Genomic DNA, 16,455 nt, shown 5'->3' on the forward strand with positions numbered 1-16,455 from the left:
AATTCATTTCTCATTATTTTAATTTTTAATTTTTTCCAAGTTCCGCACTCTTGGATAATCGTATTTGCAATAAGATGGATTCCCACCATTCTTCAATTCAACTTGATAGTGATGATTGTCCAATCTTAATATATATATATATATATATTTTTTTTTTTTTCGTTTGCATGGATTTAGATAAATATTTATGATATTATCATCTTTTATTTTATTTTTCATCTTTGTAGATTTTTTTTTTTTTTTACATATTATATATCAAAAAATATTTTGTTTTACTCAAATTTTGGTTCTAGCATAAACTTATTAATTCTTTCTCTATTAGTTATATATATTAAAACAAAAATTTGCACAAATATGGAATGAACAAAAAAAAATTATTCAATTTATTTCATGTAACATACAAGTTTATGTTTATGTGTAACTGCATCCTCATGTTTATGTTGTTGTCATAAAAATAAGGGTAAAATACTATTTTAGTTCGTAAACTTTACTAAGAATTTGTTTTTTGGTTCTTAATTTTAAAAAAAAAAATCGTTTTTTATCCTTAAATATTGTAAAGAGTTTTTAATAGTTTAACTCTTCAATAGTCTAAGGACGAAAAATGATTTTAGGGTTTAGAAATAAAAATAAACTTTTGGTAAAATTTAGAAACCAAAATAGTATTTTATGCTAAAATTAATTATTAACAATTAACCAAAAATTTTGGCTTTTTAACTATAGAGCACAGCCAAAGATGGTTATGCACTATAGTTCAAAGGTAAAACGCAAATATTATTTTTTATTCTCGCTCCCATTAAAATAATATTTTTTTTTTTTTGCTTTGTTCCTCTCATTCTCTTCACAATCTCACCTCTCTTTCTCCACTCCCACTGACACAAGCCTAGCTCCTATTCCTCCTTCTTCCTCACCCAAGCTCTCTCTTCAATCAGTCATCTTCATTCCTTCTCGCCGACCCAAGCCCATCACAAACTGAAACCGCAAGCCCCATTGCCAACCCGAGTCCCATCGCTGACCCATCTCAGTCACCATCTTGCCCAAAGCACATAAGATGAATAGTCCAAATTGAGACCAAAAAAAAAAAAAGTCAAAGTTGGTGTTCTATGGCCATAGTTTTTTTATTTTTTTTATTTTTATTTTTTACAAGATAAAATTATACTTTAGCATAATCTAAATGTATATATGTATGAAGTTCCCTCCTAGAGACTTGAACCCTAACCCTTCCCCACACATCCCACAAGTACTTATACTTGTGAAGCGACCATTGCACTAAGGATGTGCGGTGATGGCCATAGTTTTAACTTGTAGTAAGTGGTGAGAAAGACAGTGTCACTCACTTCAACACAGCAATTCAAAGAAGAAAGGTTTACGTCTTTTCCGGAACTCTACATGTTGATCTTTTTTATCAGGTTGCATTTGGATAAAGATAAAGATAAAAGGTTCTGCCATCTTTTATCTTTATCTACAGTACTTTTACAAAAAAAATTTCAGTTTCAGCAAAATAACCAGAACCCAGACAGACCCTCAGTGTGTGTTTTTCCTTTTCTTTTTAAATCACTAAAAAAAATTCAACTATTTTTATTTTCCTTCCGACCTTAAAAAGAAAGACTAAATTAATGTTTGACACATTATTTACACTTTTGTGGTTTGGGTTTCTAGGTGTTTGTTCTTGGCTTTCTAGTTGTTGTTGGGTGGTTGAGGGTGGTTGCTCTGGTTGGCAGTGATTGTGGTTTGTGTCATTGATCGGTTTGTGTGGTGTTTTTTGGCAGTGGGTTTTCCATGGTGGCAATTGGTGGTTGTTGGGTGTGATTGGATTTGGGGTGCGATGGTTGTTGGTAGTTTGTTTATTGTAGTGGTTGTTGTTTATTGCAGCAGATATATTATTTTATTGTGTTATTTATATTATTTATTGTTGTAAAAGCTAAAATAAAACTACTGATGTTGGATATTTTATAAAATGAGAAAGTAAAATAGATAAAATAGCTTTTGATAGAGTAAAATAATTAAAGTTATGCTCCACTAATGTGGATGCTTTAATACATGCCTATTGCATCATAATACAACAACATAGAAATGTCCATAGAAGGATTATCAAAAAAAGCAAAATCTTGGTTTGTCTCCAAGTTCCTGGTGGCTAAGGCATCGGCATATTTATTGGCCTCCCAAAAGCAATGATTTATCTTCACCTGAGAAATCCGATTGATGCCTTACCCACCAAAAGAGAATTTATTAATATTTATCAATCCTATTTAACTTTGGTTTCGTTTCACAATAACAAGCATGCTCACAAGGAAAATCCACAATGTCCCAATGAGTTGTCTATGACTCTATGCTCTATACCTTAGTCAGCTGTACTTTTATAAAATCGCTAAAGAATCTTCTCACAAAATTTTCAAAAACGGAAGGAAGAAATCGAAATAATGAAAGACAGCAAAAATACGTAACTCCAAGCATGTGAATATAAGTGGAATCAAATAAAAACTTGGAACTGATATGAGTCAAGTGGAACCACGATCCGGAGGCTTTTAGTAATTTTGTTCTATAAAGTTACACTTAAGGACGGAGCCAGAAATTTTTGTTTGGGGGGCCAATTTGTGTTGCTAATTCATTAGTCTATACAAACTTTTATACACATACACAAACACATGTATCTATACACATACACAAAAAATTAGTATTTTTCATAATAAATCCTTAAAATTAAATGCTTCATAGAATTAAATTAATCTCTCACCATCTTCCATAGTGAAATCCTTACAATTTTCATTTTCAATATAAGTTACCAAATTTTCTACCGTTGTGAGTAAAAAAATTTCAATTGAATTAATGAAGTGTTCACAGACATAAATGATCCAAAACTTTAAAAAATACAAGAACACATTTTACCATAAAAAAATGAATTTGAGAAACAGTACATTTTCTATAACTACTAGACAAATTGGATCATTTTTTTAAGAACATTATTGAACCAACTCAAATAGTTGGGGGGGCCAAGTCCCATTTTTTAGGGCTAATTATTAAAATATTAAATATTTCTATATAGTAAAAAAAAAATTCAAAAATTTTGGGAGGGCCATGGCCCCCACCCTAACATGTAGCTCTGCCCCTGGTTACACTTTGCTCCAAAAAAGTCAATTTCGCATTCCGGCCAGTATTTACCATTCCAACACGAACACCGGTATAGGCACACTAGTATGTAGAACAGACAGCACATGCCTTCTTGGAGCAGCAAGGGCGCAGGAAGTCACAACGCAAGATCAAAGGGGTGTTCCAATAGTGGCCATCAGAGATAACAGTGTCAGAATTGCATGAAATTTGGCAGGTTGAAGGGAAATGACGTTCTGATCCAAATTCATGACAGCCATGAACGTCGCCAAATTTTAGACAAATTCCTTCGTTAAGCCCAAAAACAGTGTTTTTGCTATTTATAGTAATATTTGTTTTTCCTTAATAACTTTTAATTTAAAAGTCGGAATAAGGTCCCGTCTGTTTTAGGATGACCCTTAAGGTCAGTAGTTTATGATTCTGCATTTAACTCAATTTTTTCATTTTTGGTAAAATTCGGTAATTTTGTCACCTAATCGCTTAATTAGTGCGAATTAGGGTTTTAAACGTTTTTGCTCAGTATTTATATGTTTTGTAGCCGTCAGAGGCAAAACAGACTATTATCAATAAACCCAGACACTTTGTCAAATTTTCTTCTGGTGGATTCCATTTTTATCTTCTTGTGGATTCAGGAAAACCCTCATGGATTCAAGGAAACCCCTCGTGAATTTGAGGTTTACTACCAGAAACTAACCGTTTAGTTTCTGTCCATCAAAGAGAGCATCGTGTGTGCTTCTCTTCAGGCTTCCGCGACATCACTCACTATCTTCCATAGTGAAATCCTTACAATTTTCATTTTCAATATAAGTTACCAAATTTTTTACCGTTGTGAGTAAAAAAATTTCAATTGAATTAATGAAGTGTTCACAGACATAAATGATCCAAAACTTTAAAAAATACAAGAACACATTTTACCATAAAAAATGAATTTGAGAAACAGTACGTTTTCTATAACTACTAGACAAATTGGACAATTTTTTTAAGAACATTATTGAACCAACTCAAATAGTTGGGGGGCCAAGTCCCATTTTTGAGGGCTAATTATTAAAATATTAAATATTTCTATATAGTAAAAAAAAAAAATCGAAAATTTTGGGAGGGCCATGCCCCCCCACCCTAACATGTAGCTCCGCCCCTGGACTTACACTTTGTTCCAAAAAAGTCAATTTCGCATTCCAGCCAGTATTTACCGTTCCAACACGAACACCGGTACAGGCACACTAGTGTTTCATGCTAGTTCAAATGCTGGTTGTACCGGACTCGGTTCAACCGTACCAGGTTATATATTGGATTTCAGCCGGAAAATGAAAATCCGTCAGTAACTAAAATTTAAACAAATAAAAAAATATATAAACAGAAAAGAAAATAAAAATAACCCACACATCGTCGTCGCCACTGATTTTCTAGCACTGGTCCCATTTTGCCATCGTCCTTGTCTACTCTTCTTCTTCTCTTTTTCTTCTTCTTCATCTTCTTCTTGCGCTTCTCTCCGACTCTTGCGCTTCATTTAAATGTATTCTGAGACTTTCTTTTGCTTTTATAAAAAGCAAAGTACCTTTGTTTCGAGTGGTGGTGTGCCCTAACACCACACATTTTTTTTTTTTTTTTTTTTTTTTTTTTGGGATAAGCAGCTTGGTGTTTTGATAGATATACGTTTGATGAAAGTGAGTCTTCCAAACACACCATGCAGTATTTTAAAGGAAAAATTGTATACGTGGCTTTTTTTAAATGGCATTTTTTCCTATCGTGGCAGCACCTCCTTAATTGAGTCTTCCAAACACACCATGCAGTATTTTAAAGGAAAAACTGTATACGTGGCTGTTTTTTAAGTGGCCTTTTTTCCTAACGTGGCAACACCTCCTTAATTGCAGGAAAGACTTCTACTTTTATATATAATATTAGAGAGGGAGAGAGAGAGAGAGAGAGAGAGAGATAAACAACATTTAAGTCTCCAACTCAAATACCACCGCACACATTGGTGCAATAATCACTCCATAAGTATAAGTGCTTGCGGGGTATGAGAGGTAAGGGTCAGAGCTCAAGTTTTCAAAAGAGAGTTTCACACAATTTTAAAGGAAAAATTGTATACGTGGCTTTTTTTAAGTGGCATTTTTTCCTAACGTGGCAGCACCTCCTTAATTGAGTCTTCCAAACACACCATGCAGTATTTTAAAGGAAAAACTGTATACATGGCTGTTTTTTAAGTGGCATTTTTTCCTAACGTGGCAGCACTTCCTTAATTGTAGGAAAGACTTCTACTTTTATATATAGTATTAGAGAGGGAGAGAGAGAGAGAGATAAACAACATTTAAGTCTCCAACTCAAATACCACCGCACACATTGGTGCAATAGTCACTCAACAAGTATAAGTGCTTGCGGGGTATGGGAGGTAAGGGTCAAAGCTCAAGTTTTCAAAAGAGAGTTTCACACAATTTTAAAGGAAAAACTGTATACGTGGCTTTTTTTAAGTGGCATTTTTTCCTAACGTGGCAGCACCTCTCTAATTGAGTCTTCCAAACACACCATGCAGTATTTTAAAGGAAAAACTGTATACATGGCTGTTTTTTAAGTGGCATTTTTTCCTAACGTGGCAGCACCTCCTTAATTGCAAGAAAGACTTCTACTTTTATATATAGTATTAGAGAGGGAGAGAGAGAGAGAGAGATAAACAACATTTAAGTCTCCAACTCAAATACCACCGCACACATTGGTACAATAGTCACTCAACAAGTATAAGTGCTTGCGGGGTATGGAAGATAAGGGTCAGAGTTCAAGTTTCCAAAAAAGAGTTTCACACACATATACACTTAAATTATGCTATAATAGAAATTCTATCTTGTATAGTTGTATAAAAAAAAAAAAGTCTCCAACTCAAATAAACTGATTTGGAAAGAGGGGGATGGTACTAATTCAATCCTCGCATTCTTCTTTATTACCATTATATTTGTATTGCCATGCAGAGGAAAAGGAAGAATCTGACCTACATCAATTGCTGTATTAGGCCTTAATTTTTTAAGAACGCAGGCCATTCATTTTCAATCTTGTACCATCCTACTAAATTTTGAGTTCTGGCCTGTAAATTTACAAATGACACATGCTCATCAATTAATGAAGCATACACAACTTCGGTCTCTCTTTAATTTAATTTATTTTTCTAAAAATTCTGTAATCTAAGAGTGCTACATACGCTATTTACTATTTGATTTAAGTGTGCTACATAAGCAAGAGAAGTTCTTCAGATGTAGCAAAATAAAGAAATGAAATCAGAAAATAACGAAATTAGAAACAGTGATATTAGAGTTCCATTCAATGTACATGCAAAGATATATATTTCACATTCATTTCACCCAGTGAGCTGATGATAGTAGCATGTTCTCATTTATTTTTCTTTTATACAAACTCAAGGCCATATATACTTGAGTATCATGTATTCTTTACCCTCTAGGTGATAAGAAAGTAAAAGGACTATAAAATGATAGAAAGTGCAATTTAATCTGCGGATTTAAATCGCTTTACTGGAGCTCGGAGTGAAGACAGGTACTCAGCATCTCCCTTGTCAATTCCATTAAATAGATAAGTGAAAGGTGGCATTTCTACATACTTTCCAGAACCAGGAACAACCTTCAGCTCATCATTTTCCCAAACAATTCTTCCTCCAGCGATTGTCACTTCAACCTTTCCCTAAGAGAACATAATGCGAACTTATAAAAACCTTACATAAATGACAAAGTTTAGGAGAGTGCATGCTCTCACAGGGAGAGAGAGAGAGAGAGAGAGAGAGGACTCAAAAAATTACAAATTCAAGCAAATACGGACAAGTTAATCATGACCAGAGCGAGGTTCATGATGGGGGAGCAAAATATAGAATTGTGAGAGGAAAAGATGGTCTATAAGAATTAATAATAAAGTTTAAGAGTAGTTAATATTATGGATGACAAGACTAAAAACTAGATTGAGTTTCTTAGACTTTAATTTCATTTATGATAGTTTTTTGTTGAACATTGCAATGGCATGGCTTTGCGGTCATGTTTCTGCAACATGAAGTAAAAACAAAAGACAAATGGATATGCTTATAAACCACCAAAAAGAAAAGATTACATCTGTATCAATGAAAAATACTGAAATATGAATCTAGAAACATCAATCAACTAAGCTTAACCAAAATTACATTCATCTATTCTTTCTAGAAGCCATTTTTCCTATCCAATGGGACATTTTTTAGCAAAGAATCAGATGGTAAGATTACTTGCAAAGGTTTCAGAAACATGATCTGTACATTAATACAGCCATCTAATGAAAGCATCACGAGAACAAGCTACATCTTAAAAATAGTAGAGGATGTTATATGAACTATATCTACAGATAGTTATAAATATAGAGTTAGATATCACTAGCGATGCTTTATACCATATGAAAATTGGCATGTTATGCACCTGAGGAATGAAACCCATGTCCATTCTCTGTCAGATATTCCATTTGACACTCACAGAAGATTTCACCTTCATTTCCGCAAAGTATAAGTGCAGATATAAAAGGGCGTTCCTCATTTGTTTTCTAAGAAAGCTATAGAGCTTTTATTTTCTCAAGTGTTTTAGGACATGGCATTTTGTTTTTTCTTTGCTTACAAACAAACACTTAAACATGCACTATACTATAAGCCTACTATTATTAAGTCATCAAGACATATATATATATATATATAGCCCTATCCCTCTATCTATATTGTTGAAAGTTACCATGTCCATGACAAAAAAATTGTGTTCTTGTCCACAAATTATAGCTCTTGCCTTGTAAGCGCACACCTTATTATTGAAGGATGATTCTAAAATTGAAATTTTGATGTGACATCATGTCCAAAGGTACCCAGCACTGATTCATAAACTCAAGAATTTCAAAGCAACATTTGTTTCATAAGGATAAATTATCAATTGTTCCAAAAGCTTAAACTATTAGAAAGTGGTGAATATAATTATTTAACTAATATTCTTACACTCCCCTTCACGTGTGAGCCCAAACTCCCCCCTTATTAAGTGGGGCCTAATCCATGGGATTTTTAACTTTTGAGATGGCAGGAAGAGTCAGAGTTCGAACGCAAGACTACCTTCTCTAATACATTGATAAATTACCGATTGTCCTAAAAGTTTAAACAATAGGAACTAGTTAATTTAATCATTAAACCAATACTCTAACACATAGTTCAACAAAATTATGAGTGTTATGTGTTTTTTCAAGTAACTTTACACAATTATTACTTCCTTTCATAAATTTAAAGAAATATTTTTCAATTGTAATTCTTTAGGCTACTTTATGTTTTTCTTCATAAAGTAATCTCTTTTCAATAAAGTTATTCTTACCTATAAAAAAAAATTAAAATAAAAACTTTACACAATTATTACTTTCATGACTGTTAATCATTTATTCTTCTTTTGCACGCAAAAATATATTTCAAAAGGTAATAAGAGATGTTCAATATTATCAAGTTACAAAGACACATATGGCTGTTTACTTGTGTGTGAATTTTTGTGAGTTGCTGTCTCTACAAATGATAGGTGCAAACAAAACATAATCGAATTGATATTATATCCTTCTCACATTACAATGGCTAGCCTATTTTATAATGCATTGGTAATCAACAGATCAACTACATTATTGATACAAACATTACCTTTCCTCTCCTTCCCTCAAAAACGTTTGTATCTGATCTAGAGTGGTGGGACTTCGCAGTTATTTCAAAGCTTGAGTTTGGGTTGAATATGATTATATCCGCATCAGATCCAGGAAGAATCGCTCCTTTTCTTGGATATATATTGAAGATTCTAGCACTGAAATAATTGCTGATGGTGAGATAACTTCAACATATGTCAGACAGCTTAGTGGGGATCAGATCATGAAACACATAATCCCACACTTTCTCATTCAGTTATTATTTTATTTCTTTTTTTTTATAAGATTCTCATTTAGTTTTTTACATTACCAAAATAGTCAAGAGTAATGGCATACCATTCTGTGCTTGTTATCCGAACATAATCAGTGACAGAAATTTGGCCAGATTCCTGCATGAATACATAAATCTGAGAAAAAGGAGCAAGTTCTAGGATAGATCCTAACTCAAGCTGATTATTTTGAAGGAATGAGCAAGAAATCCATTGCAGCTTACCACCATTATATCCCATACCAAATGCATTCTCTCCTCAATACCTAAAGATTACCAATTGCCACAGAGAAGTATTAGAAAGTGTAATACAGTATTGGCCCAAAATAATTAGTCTGAACAATGTCATTTCAGAAATAGCAGGGACTAAAACTTGTGATTACCATTAACACCATTTGGAATATTTCGGAAATCATCAATCCCTAGAGCTTTCTGTGTAGAATTAAAGGAACAATGATCGGTTCCTACAAGCTGCAAAATGCAAGTTTCCTGAGAAACAAGTTCAAAGATCTCCATAAAACCAATATATTAAAGGTCACGTTGTAGGCAATCAGTCAAAAGAAAATATTCTGAATTTAAGGTTATATGGTTTGCTAGCACATAGTTATAAGCTAAAATTTTGGAGAGTACTTGTATTGACAATTGTTTATTAAATTCATGTCACAGATAATAAGAACACCAATGTTTTGTTTTTACTCATCAATAAAAATAATTTTTTTTCTTGTGTCTTTAAGGTCCCAGCTGTTATGATTGCACTATCTTCTCTAATGATGAGGTAGGAACCTGCAGAATTCCTGTTGAAAGGGCAGCTTGAAGGGCCTTATCATGTCCAGATGCCCTAATAGGGGGACTCATGACAAACCTGAAACATGAAGATGATACTGTTTGTAAAAGTTGACAGAATATATCTAAATATAAAGATACAAATAAATAAAAATGAAAAATGAAAAGTAATGCAGGATCTTACTTTGCTGCAGTGACAAAGTCAGGATCCCAAACCCCAGATTCATCAAGGGCTAACCCAGAAACTACTGGTTCTCCAATAACCCTCTGCCCTGCAATTTAAAGACGAGTTCTTTATCTTCCTTAAAAAATAAATCATCTTAAAAAAAAAAAATCTGGAGATCAGCATACATGAGTTCTAGAACTGAAGGCCAACGACTTGAAGATGACACTTAAACCAACTCAATCAGCTAGGATGGGGGAAAATAAAATTCTTGGGGTCTTAATCACCCGTACATATTTATTGGGTGTTTAAGTGCATGTCTATATCAGTGTCTGTGTGTCTAGTTCATAATCTTTAGAGCCATATGAAAAGCATTTTAAACTTATGGCCACATCCTATGAAAATCATTTTCATGTCTTAGATTAATATTTTGTTAAGGAAGTTTGCAAAGAATGTTCCCCCAAAAGAAGTGAAAGCCCAATTTCAAATGTAAAGATGCAACTTTTACTATTAATAAAATGATTCTCCATAATTGTAGATTAATGCTGCCATCAAATAAACTTTATTAAATCAAACAGAATTTGTAAGATTAGAGAATTGAAGACCTTTTCTCCGAGCTGTAGCTATCTCTTCCATAGCATCAATGCTCATTACATGAACTACATAGAGAGGAGTATTCACAAAACCTGCCAAACGAATTGCTCGAGCAGTTGCCTCTGCTTCCAGCTGTACAGGTATTATTATAGTCAAATCATACAAGGAGAATTTCTCCAAAGATATCATGGAATAAATTTTTAAGGAAACAACCATGATAAATAGAACAGATCAACTGCTTTATTCATTAGTCTGACCACAGCATATGTAGGAATCACAGACAGAGGGAAAAGCCCAGTGTGTCCATGTCCATGGAGTGTTTGGCAAAAACAAATTTTTTTCATTTTTGCCATGGTCAAGAGAGGGCTGGGACATGGTTGCAACACGGTCCCAGTCGTGTCTTGAATGAGAATACAGGAACATAGAGCAGATTCACTTCTAAGATGACTCTAGATGCACTGGTTTCATCTTGGAGTATCATTGTTACCTTACCATCAGACATCTCAGCCTTCACTGATCTCTCCTAACTAGGTCTTGAATATGAAAGCAGGAATATCAAGATCCAACTCACAACCTGAACTTGATCACCACCTTCACCAAGAAATACTCACTAACCACTTCCAAATAGGATGCTTGCTCAATGTTTCCAAACGAAAAAAAAAAAAAAAAAAAAGTTGATCTTCCCTTAATTTAAAATCAAGACTTCCAAATAGGATGCTTGCTCAATGTTTCCAAACGAAAAAAAAAAAAAAAAAAAGGTTGATCTTCCCTTAATTTAAAATCAAGGTTGTTTTCACTCACTATCTTCTATAGGATAATTTCCTTCCCACATTTTGAGTGTTGTCTACAGCATGTGGCACAACCACATGTATCGTATGCTCCTCACTAATTTATAATTAATTTTCCTCCTAATGCATTAATGTAATTGGTGAAACAGTGTAAAGTCCCTACAAAGCTTGAGCGCACATAACTGAATCATTACGGTTACCAGAATGATTACTCCTTATGAAAGACGAGACCATTCAAACAGTAATCATAGTCCATCATCATAGGACTACCAAATTTGTAGAGGGTCAAACTATGATTGATATACAGAATGGAGTAGTCTGAAGGAACAACCATATACATACATAAGTACATACATATATACATAATTCTGAAAGTTACCAATGAAGGTCTCGAAAGTGCATGTCCCTCTGGACCAAAAATACCAAGTTCTATCATTCTTTTCTGTCCTTCATATACCGCATCTCCATTTTCTGCATGGACCATAGCCAAAGCACCAAGGGACTTGCACTTCTTTAACCCTTCTAAAAAAAGCTCATCCTTAATCATAAGTGCCCCCTTGTAGGCCAGGAAGAACTTGAAAGAGTTTATACCTATAAGATGGCATATACATGGAAAGAGGAAATCAAAGAAGCGTTCACAAAGGTCCAAATAAGAAGAAATCTGGACAGTACAAACAGAAAATATAAGAAAACTAACCTTTCTCCTTAACCATGATTTCCACTTCTTTTGAAACAACTTCATCCCATTTTGTAATTGCCATATGGAAACCATAATCCATGCAAGATTTCTTTGCTTTCTTTTCGTAGGCTTCAAAACCTGCTGTTAAACTCCCACTAACTGGAATAACGAAGTCAATGTGCATTGTTGTTCCACCGGCTAAGGCTGCAGCCTGACCACTGAAGAAGTCATCAACTGTCTCGGTACCCATAAACTCAAAAGCTAGGTGTGTGTGAGGATCAATTCCACCTGTTGAGGTAACAAATGTAGTCATAGAGTACATCAGGATCAGATCTACGTAATTACAAATTGGTGTTGAAAACAGAAAAGAACTAAGCTATTAAACTCAGATAAAATGAACAGACCTATCAAAAATAAAATAAAATAAACTGAATGCCCAACTGACAGCTTGTGATTATTAATAATAAATCTTGTCTTTGAGAGGATGAGTGCAGACAGGCTGAAGAATAAAAATAAGAGCTATTGCCAACATGCAAGAAAGACTGCAACTCAACTTGATGGATCCCACCATGGTGGCATGCCATGCAAGACCAGAAACTATTCATCCAACTTCATAAGACATGGCAAAAGGGACATTGTGGATCTGGAAGCCTTTTGAGTATGAAATTTTCCATCCCATTTCATATATGAGGTTCAAAATAAATACAACAAAGAAGAAATAATCTATCTCTTCCATTTAGATTGTAGAGTGTATGCTGTATTCTGAAACTGTAAATGTCATTGAAAAGTATTACATAATAGTACACTTAGGTTCCAAATGCTCCCACCATACTCAAAAGAGTGAAGTCACTTATAGTGATCTAACCTGTAATTATTTTTTATAATATGAAAAAATAACCTGGCATGACAAATTTTCCAGTGGCATCAAGCACGGTAACATCATCACCAACCTGCAAAAGGCCATCAGACAAGTCAGACATAAATCAAACAATAGAAAGCATAGAATAAAAGATTTTTTTTTATAAAATTAAAAAAAAAAATGAAAGGAAACATAAAGGTAAACAACCAACTAGGCAAGAAAAGCGTATATATGCATGAAAGAAAATTTATAACAGGGTAATTATTGCCTAAAAAAACATTTGTGAATGGAAAAGGCATGTGTTGATAATGCATAGTAGCTTAAAATCTTAATCTGCCAGTAGCCTAGAGCTCCAATGAGCTAGAAATTGTTTCTTTTGGTATTTCAGTGCCCTATGACAGATGAGTTATTTATTTCCTTTTTGTTTTTTCTTTTTTTTTTTCATAAGAATGAACTCAGTATTGTATAGTACACCAAAAATGTGGATCTTAAAGGGCTATTTTCAAATGTATAGCCAATAGCATGAAATATATCATCCACCTTTTTCAACATTAGTTACTCTAAGAGAAGGGAGACGGAAAACATTCAAGGAAGCCATCCAGCCCAAGACAAAACAAGAGCTTGAGCATGTCCAAAGGAGCTCAACACCCTCAAACATATTATTACTATTTTTTCTACCACCAAGATACCACAAAAGTATCAATGTAAAGCTTTAAAATTTCACAAAACCTCATGCGCTTGAACCCTATTTCCAACTAGCTGGAATATAAACCATCATCAAGAATACATTAACCAGAAGCTCCTGAAAATAATGAGACCACATCTCCGAGCTACAAAACAATGTACCAGAATACAACTATCATCCCTTTGCTACACTTAAATGCAATACCAAATGATAGTGAACTGTCTTTGGTAAACAAAATTCTCCACCATAAGAATCTTTTCCAAACTAGCCAGCATCTCAACTACCACCCTCAGATTTACCCAAGAGATCCTAGAAAAATGAAATTGTAGAGACCAAATCTCCCTTAAAAATAATAAAAGAACAATGTAGCAGAAGATGATCCATCCTCTCTCCATTGTGCTTACATGTTACACACTCTTCTAGATTCTCCATCATAAGAATCTTTCAAAAAACAACTATCCATACAAAAAGAGTCACTTAGAGGGAATGTCAACACAATTATACTCTTCCATAGCCACACACACACACACAAACACACAAAACACCCTGGAATGCCCCCTTTGGAGTCACTTGTATACTTTAGCTTGCTATCCTGTACCACTCTAGCTCAAATGTCTAGAAAAGCTGCTTTAAGTAAACCTCCCCATACAAAAATCATGCCAAAATTGGAATTTCCTACCATCAACAAAATCTTACACAAGAATCTTATGGACTTCCTAGCCATTCCTAACACCATCATAAGGATATCCTACAAGAACTTTTCATAAAAGCAGTCCATCAATCCAGCTCTTCCCACATTACAAACCCTCAACATGCCTCCAAAGTGTATGTCTCACTTTTACAAACCACTATAAGAGTTTCCCTTAGAGAGTTTGGTTATGTGTATTGTAAGGTAAGTTCTATAGTACCCAAGTTTCTTAATTGAATAAGGGAAAAAACTATCTTCCAATCCGCAACTGGTTTTAACTCAATTTCACTAACCATCCAAAAGACATTTATTTTTAGACTTTTTTAGTCTGTCAGCCAACAAATATATGCATCAGGAAAACAGATTAAAAGTAAGTGGGAGAGCTCAATATTATTTATTCCATACAGCCAACATCTTTGTTATCCCCTCTAATGCCAAATTACATAAGCGTAGAACTTAAACATAGGGCCCTGAGGCTAAGTCCAATATAACATACAGAACCAACACCATTCAATGTTCAAGAGTCCTTTACCAGAATAATATGACATGATCCAATCCCACCATTGATAACACCAGTCTCTCATCAATTAACAATACAACACACAACTTATACCAATTCAAAACAAAGCACTTGGTAGATTTACATAACTACAACATTTAAAAAAAAAAAAGATAGTACCTTGATATTAGGCTTCACAGCAACAATGATCCCATCCTTCGCATAAACATCAGCAACCTCCTCTCTATGAGCATTCACAACCGTTCCCCCTTTAATCAATATATTCGACGATGAAGACGAAACCCCACATGACGATTCACCATACTCAATCCCAGCATTACAAAACTGAAACATTTTTTTTTCAAAAATAATAAAAATTACATAACATAATACTCCAGTTTGGTTAAAAAAGAAAAACCCAGAAAGTAAAAATGGAACAACATAGTCATAGTTTTGTTTCTGTTTTCTATTTGTTGATTGAATTATGAATATAAGTGAGTTATTTCAGCCTTATCTCTTTATGACATAAAGAACAGTTGACTCCAGCAGAACTTCACTTTGAAGAAACTAAAACAAGTAAACCACAACCCAAAAAAAAAAAAAAAAAAAGCCCCCATAAATATCAAAAGGGGCCAAGTTTTACCTTTTCTTCTATGTTCCATGGTTTCCTCAACAACCCAGAAGTTTTTTTTGCAAAAGAAAAAGAAAAGTTGAAACGAGACTGAGTATGGAGATGAGAGTTGAAGAAAAAGTACCTGGTTTGATTCAGTAATGGAAGAGAAGTTGAAGAGAAGAAAGAGAAGGAGGAGGAGTGGTTGGGTTTTGAAGCTGGACTCCATTTCTGATTGAGTGTGAGATTGAGACTGAGCTCTCTACAAGAACAACTGGAAGACTTTTGGATCACACGAGTATATATAGAGGAAGAGGATCATATGATCATATCCATATAAATATTCTCTATTTGACTTTAAGGGCCTTGTTAACCTTATACTTTTCAAATCTCAGGAATTTTTATTTCCAAGGTGTTATGACGTTTGTGTTTGTATGTGGATTTTTGTGACCCGGATTGTCAATGTCGTTCTTGAAAATCTGTTTGCTTTGTCAGAATTTACTAATTTTCACCAATATCTTGATCATATGAGACTGTTGAGAGAGACCGCTTCTTTTGGGCGTATTATACATTATAACTTTAAGGCCCAATGCCCATAGTCAATTGCAGACATCGCAGCCCATATTAGACAGACATCATACACCCACGAAGCTAACATCTAATCATTCTCACCCATGACCCAAATCCATGGAAAGTTTTAAGTCTGCATCAATGGAGGAAGTAGTCTAGCATGTAGGCAGAGCCAGCACAAGGCCTAGGCAACTTAAGTTTAGGGCCTTAAGCCCCCACCATAAAAAAAATTTCTACCCCCTTCTCTTTTTTTTTTTTTTTTTTTTTTCTCTCCCATCATCCCTGTTTGTAAACGACCCTAAATTTTATATAAAAAAATATATATGAATTTTTTCAAATAGTTGTACACTTTTTTTTTGGAGCAAATTTCACTTTCATACTTTGAAATTTGGGCTAATGCCAATCAAAACTAAGATTTTTCAAAATTTACCAATTTAATCCTTAAAGCCAACTTAATCCCTAAGATAGCTAAAAAAAATGACTCACTGGTCTAACAATTTTTA

General features: G+C 34.0%; 1 protein-coding gene across 2 annotated transcripts; it reads right to left on the reverse strand.

The window, feature by feature from the left end:
* Positions 1-6,373: 6,373 nt before the first annotated feature.
* Positions 6,374-15,715, reverse strand: LOC112023255 (dihydropyrimidinase). 2 transcript variants are annotated; one of them, XM_065762699.1, is made up of 13 exons: positions 15,528-15,715; positions 14,953-15,117; positions 12,940-12,991; positions 12,060-12,329; positions 11,742-11,953; positions 10,586-10,706; positions 10,002-10,089; positions 9,818-9,896; positions 9,418-9,523; positions 9,260-9,300; positions 9,103-9,155; positions 8,768-8,924; positions 6,374-6,783 (listed from the first exon to the last, which is right to left on the reverse strand). In XM_065762699.1, exons 1-13 carry the CDS (start codon positions 15,609-15,611, stop codon positions 6,592-6,594), a joined length of 1,620 nt encoding a protein of 539 aa, XP_065618771.1. In that variant the 5' UTR covers positions 15,612-15,715; the 3' UTR covers positions 6,374-6,591. The 2 variants fall into 2 exon arrangements, with proteins under 2 accessions (XP_065618771.1, XP_023911643.1); XM_024055875.2 differs by having other exon boundaries at positions 9,418-9,505; positions 15,528-15,714.
* Positions 15,716-16,455: the final 740 nt, after the last annotated feature.

Source organism: Quercus suber, unplaced genomic scaffold (genome assembly GCF_002906115.3).
Source record: "Quercus suber isolate HL8 unplaced genomic scaffold, Cork oak 2.0 scaffold_469, whole genome shotgun sequence".
Taxonomy (NCBI): domain Eukaryota; kingdom Viridiplantae; phylum Streptophyta; class Magnoliopsida; order Fagales; family Fagaceae; genus Quercus; species Quercus suber.